We start from the raw sequence: 10,585 nt of genomic DNA, 5'->3' as shown, positions 1-10,585 counted from the left end.
TTTTACACACATGTAGTTTTACTATCCCTTTCTCTCTTGGATGTATGACTAATAAGCATGTCAAACAACTTTTTTTTATATAGTTTAATTTGGTCCTTAGAATATTTTGATCTTTACTATCCTTTCTGCATTAACTCTTTTTTTCTAACCAACTTTTAGTTTTACTTTTTGAAAAGTTACATTGTCTTTAAAAATCAGTGAGCTGTTATTTAATTCTAAAGCATTCGACACTTCTTGCCTTAACAATTCTAAAACCACACACACAAAACTCTGCATTTTCACTCAGTTCCCAAAAGCCTAGTCCTGTTTTGCAGCTGACCCATCTGATCTCTGTAATTATCGACTGTCATTTCAAATACACTATTTAAATCTAATTTTTACATTTAAAAAACTATCTTCAGTAATTATATTTTCTGTGGAGTTATTTGAGAATGTTATTTTTCAGAACGTGAGAATATGTATGTATAGCTGTCATCTTGTGAGTTAAAGTTTGTTCTGATAACCTTATGTATATACTTGTAAAAAATTTTTGTATAATTTTGTGATAATGTAGATCCCCAAAATACTTATTTAAAAAGCATACGTTAACAGTAAATGCAAGCATTTTAAGGAGCTGTTCCTATTTTTTGCCTTTGCCATTCCAACCACGTTCATCCTGCACACCCCCCTCACTCACCCTTTCTCAGAAGCAAGGGAGCAGGTATTTGGGAGCCGTTCACCAAAGCAGCACTCAACTCAAAAAGCCTTCATAGTCATGCTTTTCAGGCTAAAGTCACTTTAAAGAGCAGGACTGAATAACTGTTTTATGCCACCTCAGCACTTTGGGCCACTCCTGTCTTCTGGGGAGTCGGAACGTGAGAGCAGCCATCCAACTTCTGGAATAAGGACCCTCCCCTCACACAGCACTCTCCACACTGCACTGCTGGGCCTCGGCTGGATCAGCAGTAGCAACAGTGAAGGCACCACGTTGTAAATTCTGATACCTGAACACAGAGTACAAACGCACCTCAAGTGTTTTAATAGATTTCAGCTTCTCCTTAAACTGTCTTTGCAGTCAAAACAAAACAACAAAAAAAGACCCAATGTTAAAATCACTTAATAAACTTACAAACTTGAAAAATTAGACACTTCAGATAGGCAATAAACTTCATATTATGAAAGCAATATATTCCAAGTTTCAAAGATTTGACAAATTCTGTAGAATGTCTTTCATCAGCAGGTGGAAACTCTCAAACGCCACACTCTTCTGTCAGGCAGGACTGGGTGTCAGTCACTGAATAAACAAAACCAAAAGTTTTTCAATTAGCTGCTTTAATTAACGTCAGTTAATAGAAGTTGAGTATTTTCAGACATTTGCTCTACAGATTACAATGTAAAGATAAAGTTTGTAAAAGAATAAATTATATAAGGTACATAAAAGATACTAATATATGCATTTAAATGTAAGGGTCACAGTAAAACATTTTGAAACTTAATTTCAACGTTTAACAATGTCTAAGAAAACTGATGTGAAAGTTTGTGATCTGAAGGCCTTGAGCTCACAGAGTGCGTTCAGAAGTTAAAGTCTGAGGCAAACAAGCAATTGCTGAATCAAACAAAATTTGGTTTATGTAGTAAATTATTTTGCCAAAGACCCTTAAGTGAACAGACAAAAAGTGATGCTCCCCCCAAATGTGTATGCTTACAAATGTAAGAAAGTACTACATATACTAGAAAAGCATTTGAAATGACATTAGGAAAACTACTCTAACCTTTACCTGGTCTGAGGTCGAATCCATTTCAAGGCATGCCGTGGTGGTACGGTGATGGTGGGATGGTAGAACGTACAGTCAGGCCGCGTACACTGAGTGTTAAATCTACAGTGCTGAAGACAGAGAGCAGTTTCAACAACACCTGCAAAGCTAACGCAGAAACCCACAGCCCCCTGGGGTGACAGGAGCCAGCCTGGAAGGGCAACGGGGCAGCAGACACAGACTGTTCACATTTCCTTTACTACTACTGAAGCCCTCAAACAGGCACGCCCACCAAGACAAAATCCTAATCGAAGAGTAACAAGGTAAACTTCAAAAGGACGCTGAGCGTATAACAGAGTTCCTCTCACTCCTGTAATAACCACTTGCCCATCCTGCCCAGCACCCCCCATCTTCACCCTCATCTGTGTCCGACTGCAGCTGGGGAACTGAAGGCCTCTCACGTGGCCACTAGGCTGCCTTTCAAAGAGAAGGTGATTCATGCCGAGCAGCCAGACAGCTGGAGACGCGTCGACCAACTGCGGGTACCCATGTGGACTACAGATGGCGTCACTGAGCACCGCTGCGCCTCAGCGCCTCCCGTCTGGCATGAGGGTGGGGAGGGGGACACACGTTTGGGGCAAAGAAGAGCAGAACCCGACGAGCAGCAGGGAGCGCCCCTCTCCCGGGACGGGAGGCTGCTGTGCTGGGCCGCTCAGTCGCGTCCGAGTCCCTGCGACCCCACTGACTGCAGCCCACAGGCTCTTCTGTCCGTGGGAGTCTCCGGGCAAGAATACCACAGTAGGTTGCCATGCCCTCCTCCAGGGGGTCTTCCTGACACAGGGATGGAACCCGGGTCTCCTGCTTGGCAAGTGGGTTCTTTACCGTCTGAGCCCACGGGAGGTTAGTCTACTAACATTAAACCAGTTCAGACAACTGGGCCTAACGGGCCACACACAGGCTCAGGGACAACTAGGGAATAACTTAAAGGTCTTAAAAACCATGACGTTAACTTTTAACAAAAAAGTTAAACTGGGAAAGAAAAAAAAAGGAAGACAACATATAGTTTGCTAGTGAACAAGCTGCCACTAAATTCCTTTTTGGGAAAGGTGAAAGTTCTTACTTTGGGATGATAGAAGGGACACTCCATTTTCTTACACGCTGGGAAGTAGCGGCACAGCTGACTACTGGAAGGCGGTGCTGGTGCTGTGACTGCGGACAGAGATGAGATTTGGCAAAATAATTTTCAGTGCAGTTTGTGGATATTTTTATGGGAACTACTTTAAAAAATGGACATTTATAATATTCACTACTCAAGATCCAACACTTTAGAATGCTACAGAATGGACACACCTGTTCTGTAAAACTAGTTAACTGATTCTTACACAATGACCTCAAACTATTTCTTTTTAATTCAGTTCACAGTCACAAAACTTTCCCCTCTTCACTCAAATGCAGAAGTGCAGTCACTGACCTGGTTTTGGAGGCAGTCCTGGGGTTCTTCGGCTCATGTGAGTGAAGGGACAGTCTGGTTTAGTACATTTTGCATCGTATTTACAATTTGGATGAACAAACAGACACTTCTCAGCAAATTTACAATTGGGAAAGGCTCTATAAAACAAAATAAAACGTATTATTCACATTTAATCTCCCAAATACATGGTTTTTTTGTAGAGATGGTCCATTGTGCTCTTAATTCCATCACTACTTGTTTTGAGAAACACTGAAGTAACAAGAAAAAAAAAGCAAACTCCCATTTCTAAATGACGCCAGACATCAAAACAGGGCACAAATGCCTACTTCAAGGCCTGGGGGAATCACAGACTTTCATCTCAAGCCAAGTCACCATGAGAGACAGAAGTGTTTCTTGGGACAAGAAGAGACACCGTCTACTCTGTAACTGAGGTCTCTCTAACACTTTATGCAGCAGGGCGTTTGCTACCACCAGTGCGTCCTGGCAAAACTCTTGTTAGCTTTTGCCCTGCTTCATCTTAAACTCCCAAGGCCAAACCTGTCTGTTACTCCTTCAATGTACAGAATCCTCAAACCCAGAAGTTTAAGCACCTCAAGAGGCACAGAGGCGACCCCTGCCGCCTCGCGCTCAGACGACACCAGTGTGCGCTGTCCTGGAGGGCTCACAAGTGCCTCCGCTGCACGCAGTTACAAAGCCCACGCCTGGTCACAGGAGCGCCAGGAGGCTCTCCCGAGGAAGGGACCTGAAAGCCAGGCGCGAGCTGCTGCGACTCACTTGCAAGGCGACACGGGGTGATGGTAAGCGCACTCGTCCCCGTTCTTGCAGGCAGGCCAGTACTTGCAGCGCTCCAGCAGCTTCTCCGGCTTCTGCGCCACGCTCAGCTCGCTCATCTCAGCTACAGAGGGGAACGAACCAAAAGTCTTTCACTTATTATAACCAACTCAGGACGTGACCCCTTTAGTAAACTTCCCTCAACACCCAGTCTTAGAGCCTTACGTTCTATGTCTACAGTAACACAAAACAAATGAGTCCAAATAATACAACTAGAATCTTAGAAAGATTACTAGGATGTAGACTAGTGTTCTCAACGGGAAGAGGAAAGCGGACAGGGACGCTCAACAAGAGTCAGTTCTCCCCGAAGAACTCCAATTCTCAGAATTATTTCAGCTGAATGAAGATTAAAAGAGAAAAGAGTGTCAACTAGGGAACCAATAAAATGAAATGGGAACTGGAAACACGAGGAGATAAAAGCGTGCACGAATTCTCATGTTCAGGTCAGGACAGTCAGTGTCTACAAACAAGTGTCCCCACTCGCCGAGGCATGCGCAGTTTTCTAGGTACAGGTGATAAATTCACATCAATGGACAAAGGAAGGCAAAGATTCTGCCCAAAGCGTCACAAATGTCCTAGGACCTAGAGGGGCCCAGAGGATCACTTAACAGATCAGCGTGAGGCTGTCCAGATGTGAGGTGACGATGGAAGAAAGCCTCACGGAGGAAACCTGCTCAGAAGAGTGGTGGGGAGAGCACACGTGTGACCCCGAGGTGCTGCTCAGCACCACACCTCCCGGGCGCGTCAAACGACACCCTCAACGACGCCGATGTCAGCAAACGGTACTCGTGCCACCAGACTGTGCCCGACTCAGGAAGCAAACACCTTTTCGTCTGGGATCTAAACTCTACTCTGTTTTTGGGCTGAGCTGTGCGGCATGTAGGATCTCCACTCCCCGATCAGGGAGGGAACCCAGGCCCCTGCAGTGGGAGCTGGGAGTCCTAATGACTGGACGGTCAGTGAAGTCCCCTATGCCATCTAATTTTTAAATGACAGCAACTAACTGAAACTTAAAACACAGAATAAACCAAGTAACACCTGAAGACCATAATGAGATGCCAGCTACTGATCCGACACCCTAGGAAAAAAACCCAAGGGTCTTACTAACAAATTTCTCATTCATGTTTATGAGAGCAAACAGCACTTCAACCACACCACCGAGTCCTCCTGCAGCTCAAACCTGGCTCTGTCGCTGACCGGCTGAGCTAGACACCCTGGGCGTGTGCTCCAACATCTCCGAACTCCTGTTTCCTCATCTAAACCAAGAGAAACTGTCTTCCTTAGAGCTTTGTGATTCCATGGAAACAAGAATGTAGCACAGGCAATCGATCAAAGGCAGTTCCACAGCCAGTTTAAGGAGTACTTCCTGCTCCAGCGCGCCCACCTTCATCTTCAAGAACGAGAACACAGCACAGAGCCTGGCCCTGAAGCCTACCACGAGCACCCCCAGACTGCCAAGACTGCGCCCACGTGCCTTTAAACTCAGTGAAGGTCATTATCTAGCTCCAGGATAGAAAAGTATCCTTAGTCTCAAATTACGATAGTCTGGAAGGAAGGGTTTTCTCCAATTATTAATTTTTTTTTTTGATGTGTAATTCCTGCAGAGAAAATGTGTTTCACCTTCCCCTCCTAAAGAACATGCTTTAAACTCTGGCATATGCATGAGAACCCAGACATTAAGAGAATACCCAAGAGCAGGGTGTTCTGGAAACGGAGTAAAGTAGCTCCTGACAGCTCTCAGGAGCAACACTAAGAAGTTAGACACTGGACAAGGACAGTATCTTTCTGACAAAAAAATGTCATACATACACAAAGTTCAGAAGATGGCGGAGGAAGAGGACGGGGAGACCACTTTCTCCCCCACAGATTCGTCAAAATAACATTTAAATGCTGAGCAAATCCATAAAACAACTTCTGAATGCCGGCAGAGGACAGTAGGCACCCAGAAAGGCAGCCCAGTGTCTTCGAAAGGAGATGTTTTATCAACGGTGCTGTGCAGATGGAGAAGTCTTGAAACTACTGTAAAAATAAGACTTAAAACCAGAAGCAGGAGGCTTAAGTCCAAATCCTGAGAACACCAGAGAACTCCTGACTCCAGGGAACATGAATCAACAGGAGCTCATCAAACGCCTCCACACGTACACTGAAACCAAGCACCACCCAAGGGCCAACAAGTTCCAGAGCAAGACATACCACGCAAATTTCTCCAGCAACACAGGAACACAGCCCTGAGCTTCAATATACAGGCTGCCCAAAGGGACTCCAAACCCACTGACATCTCATAACTCATTACTGGACACTTCATTGCACTCCAGAGGGAAGAAATCCAGCTCCACCCACCAGAACACCCACACAAGCTTCCCTAACCAGGAAACCTTGACAAGCCACCCGTACAACCCCACCCACAGTGAGGAAACTTCACAAAGTTCACAACTCTGGTTTTCTCTAACGTTTACTTCATAAGCTATGAACACTCTTCCTGTTTAAGTTTTAAGAGGCAAATTCACTTTTTATCGCAAAGTATAAAATCTGGGCTGCCGTGAAAGGCCAGCCAGGGTGGCTTAAAACAGCCGCTGCGATTGGTGGCATCCTTGAAACACTGGACAGGAAAGCAACTACCGAGTGTCAAACCCCCACCCGGGCGGGCAGAGCAGGCCGGACGAGAGCCTCCTGATGGGGCCTTCTCGGCCTCCCTGCGTCCTCCGCCACAGAGCTCTGCCTTTGAGCAGCAGCGAGAAACTGAGAGGCCCGGGTCAAAGCCGTGAAGGCAGCGCCCCATCACAGGCGTCTCCGTGACAGCCACAGCACCGCGCAGCCTGAGGGACAGCTTCCGCTACCCAGAGGGTCACTGCTGTGGCGCATACACCAATAAAGCTGCACACGCATGTCTACGTTTAAACCAAATTAGACCTGAAACTGCGTTTCTCGCGTGGCTCAGGGGTAAAGAATCCACGTGCCAGTGCAGGAGACGCCAGTTCCATCCCTGGGTCGGGAAGATCCCCTGGAGGAGGGCATGGCAACCCACTCCAGTATTCTTGCCTAGAGAATCCCATGGACAGAGGAGCCTGGGGGGCTACAGTCCGTGGGGTCACAAAGAGTCAGATGCAACTTGGCAACTAAACAAGACCCTAAGGTACCAAAAATTAAACTACCAAACTGAAATCCAAAGTACTAAAACACTGGAATCTTCTCATATTTTAAACAAAATATATGGGGTCAAGAAATCTGAACTGCCTGACTACTGCAGTTATCACCTCTGTTATTAACACGTACAATTTTTCTTCCTTTGAAAGAAAAGTCAAGATTTTATAACTCACTCCACCAATCAGAACTGATTCACAGCAGTCCACTTTGTTCAAGATAGCAGCAATATGTCCTTTGCTCACTGACGATCTCCCCCTAAAGGCTATTTTTAGTGACTAAAAAAGGTATTTAATACATTTTCGTATCTCTAACAAGAAGAGGATTACTGTGGGAAAATTTCAGAACCCATTATTGCTTTTTCTTTAAGGCTCTTCATATTTAATATTCAGTAATTGTCTCTCTGGTTTACCAATGAAGGTGTTCCTAAAATCTTTATAAGCTGTGAGGAATATGACTGGTATTCACTATCAAGAATGAAAATGCTCAAGGCACTGCACTGGCCACTGATTCCAGTGAGAGAAGCACTGCTAAGAAGTGTCCATCTGCCTAAAATCATGTCACCATTTGAACTGAGTTCATCTCTACTACAATGTTTCTATATTAATTTAAACAAGGTTTTTTCCTAAACCTCCAAGAAGTACTTTGAAGTATCAGATAAGAAACTCCTTTCAAGGGAATTTCACTGAAGTAGAAATAACATCAAAATCCAAATAGAGTTTTCTGTCCAGTTAATTACTAATTACAAGAGTAACCAACTGCTGCTGGTTCAAGAGGAACATAACAAATACAGTTTCTAAATGGGAAAAAAGGATAAACAAGGCACCAAGCAAGAATCCATCCTTTAACAAGCATCGTGGAGAGGCGTTTGTAGGCCTCCACGGTGGAACTCCGCTTTGGCATACACAGAGGACAAACAGTTTCAAATTCAATTGGCCATTTAGTCTGAAGAAGTATACAGGCCACCACCAAGTTACGATTAAAAGACCTCCAACCAACATTCATTCGAGGTAGAGACACATGGCAAAGACGTCCTTCGTGACGCCGGCACCCTGAGAGGGCGGGCTGAGCCCCCACACACCGTTTGCAAAGCTACCATCTGGGTCCTCAAGCTGCCTGCTCAGCACGCGCGACCGCTGCGGGTGGAGGAGGCCCGCGAGGCCCCCGTGTGAGGCTGCAGGGTGCTGTGCGGGTCTCATTCCTTCAGAGCACATGTCCTCCTCTTGATCTGACATGTATCCTGGGGGGCTGGGGACACCGTCCAGCGTCACTATAAACTTGGGACTCGCAGGTTTATCTGGTTGTACAAGATCTCTGCCAGACAGATAGAAAATACCACAGAATTAGGGAAACGCACAAAAAGCCGAGCCTCCTACAGCGCTCTTCAAAAAACTACCACTGCCCTGACTGGTCTGCAGTTTCTTCACTAACAAACAAGCCTTGACAGGATTCCCAGGGACGGCTAGCGGATTCCTGCTCACACACGATGACTAGGGCCAATCTCTGTGGCGTCGGCACCAGCCCTTCAGGCTGCCCTCAGGGCGCTCTCCCTCAGCCCTGACCCCGGCACCCACTGGACCTTCACAGGGTCATGTGGAAACAAATGGAGAAGTCAGCATCTATGCTCAGAATACAAGAGCCAGCCGTTCTGTACACACTAAGTTTATTAACTCTACGTTTGTTTCCTTACAGAACATTCAGTCCATTATCTATGGCGATAATCACCCCAACCCAATCTGCTAACTCTCTGACTGAGATGTCCTAATTCTTATCATCTGGCTTTTAAAATTTCATTTCCTGGATGTGCATAAAGAAAATAATCTTATTAAAAGAGCTAAATCATATACTGACTTACTTGTATGGTAACAGATTTCTGAATAAGAAAGATGAACTGAAATTTTTGAGAACTGGGTGTGCCTTATGACACACGGCCTAACTTCTCAGTCAACACAGCATCTACACTGGGGCCGGGACGGGCAGGAGGGGGCTGGGCGCTGGCGGTTAACTTCCACTGTCTATCAACACACGTGAGCTACAAAGCAAAGAGGCCATCTACCGTGTCTGCACAAGGTGTCCCGAGCGGGCCCGAAGGGCGTCTGCGGTCTCCATCCCCGACGCCTGGCTCGCTGCCACTACGAGCTCCTCACACAGCTTTGGCTTCTTCAGAATAAATGATCTTGTGTCTGCATGGACCATGGATTCCATGTCATAGTAATCTGAGCCAAAGAAATTGGCCACAAATGTTTACTTCTGAATTCATCTTGCATTCCCAACACCACACACGTGAGAAGAATGTCAATCCTTTGTATATTTGTAATTATTTTAAAGGAAAATTACAATGGTTCAACTTAGGATAAGGCTGCAATTCTATGCCAAACATCTTTTCAAAGAAGTCAAGCATTCCTTTGCTCATACAGCGTATTACCAAGGCATTCTAATGAACTTCCTGCCTACAGATAGAAGAAAGGTTCTTCCATGAGGTACCTAATGGGATATTAGTAACAATATAAAGTACAACAATATTTTCTATAAACAAAGAATACAGACTCCTAATGTGCCCTAGAATCATGATACAAAGGCTATTGTTAAAAAACTCTTTAAAATCTGTTTTGTTCATTTTGCACACTTACGGAACAGAGCACACCCGAATGAAAACAATAAAAGTGGCATAGTTTCTGACTGGTTGAAGACAGACTACTTTGAAAAAGAATTTTAAGATGAATAGACATCGATAAAAATACAGCAAGGATAACACTGAACTTTAATGCAAGCAGCCACAGATCACATCACCTACAATATAATTTTCAAGCTCAAGTACTTTATAAAATACACCAAGACTCGAGGCCCGGGACACAGACCGCCGGCACACCAGCAGGTGTCACGACCAACGTCAGGAGCAGCTCTGCTCCTCAACAGGCAACAGAGACCAAAGCTCAGAGCACGCGGATTCAGGGCCACTCGTTAAGTAAAATGGAAACCTAAGAGCACTGCGCGAGCTACGCCAAGAAAAAGCAGAAAAACAGAGGGACCCCAGTGGCGGGCTGAACAGACTGAACAGCAAGAAGGCTTGAGGCCTAAAGGGTCTTCTATGTGCCCCTGTGCCGATGAGCCTGGATTCTGGTCAAGAAGTAAGAAGTAAACCAGGGTTTCTAAGTAGTGAAGTGACATGAGCACGTTTTTTTAGAAAAACAGAAAGTGGGAGGGATGGACTGGAGCCCCAGGTCTCAGCCACGGGGCTCCTGCCCACGCCGCCTTCCTCTCGCACACCTAGAGGAGGGAGACACGTTCTACACTCACGCGGCACTAGCAGTGACAGCAGGTGCATTTTAAACGACTGTCCCAGGAAGAGGCAACCTGCCTCCCCCTGCAAGGGCAGGAGAGACACAGATGAGTGTAGGAGGAGCGGGAG

At 45.6% G+C, this 10,585-nt stretch overlaps 1 protein-coding gene across 5 annotated transcripts in view; it reads right to left on the bottom strand.

Annotated features, from left to right (window-relative positions):
• The window catches only part of ZC3H14 (zinc finger CCCH-type containing 14), a 43,800-nt gene continuing 33,215 nt past the window's right edge, over window positions 1-10,585 (bottom strand). For 2 of the 5 annotated variants that reach the window (XM_010845155.1, XM_010845154.1), the window contains exons 9-15: window positions 9,233-9,392; window positions 8,258-8,490; window positions 3,979-4,099; window positions 3,205-3,341; window positions 2,854-2,942; window positions 1,758-1,864; window positions 1,135-1,273 (exon numbers count right to left, since the gene is read on the bottom strand). In XM_010845155.1, the coding sequence (XP_010843457.1) occupies window positions 1,267-1,273; window positions 1,758-1,864; window positions 2,854-2,942; window positions 3,205-3,341; window positions 3,979-4,099; window positions 8,258-8,490; window positions 9,233-9,392 (854 nt within the window). In that variant the 3' untranslated portion in view covers window positions 1,135-1,266. Of the gene's footprint in view, window positions 1,274-1,757; window positions 1,865-2,853; window positions 2,943-3,204; window positions 3,342-3,978; window positions 4,100-8,257; window positions 8,491-9,232; window positions 9,393-10,585 lie in introns of all 5 variants that reach the window. The other 3 variants (XM_010845153.1, XM_010845156.1, XM_010845157.1) reach the window with 3 other exon arrangements.

Source organism: Bison bison, unplaced genomic scaffold, assembly GCF_000754665.1.
Source record: "Bison bison bison isolate TAMUID 2011002044 unplaced genomic scaffold, Bison_UMD1.0 scf7180017864213, whole genome shotgun sequence".
NCBI classification, from domain to species: domain Eukaryota; kingdom Metazoa; phylum Chordata; class Mammalia; order Artiodactyla; family Bovidae; genus Bison; species Bison bison.
This window is presented reverse-complemented; position numbering and strand designations above follow the sequence as displayed.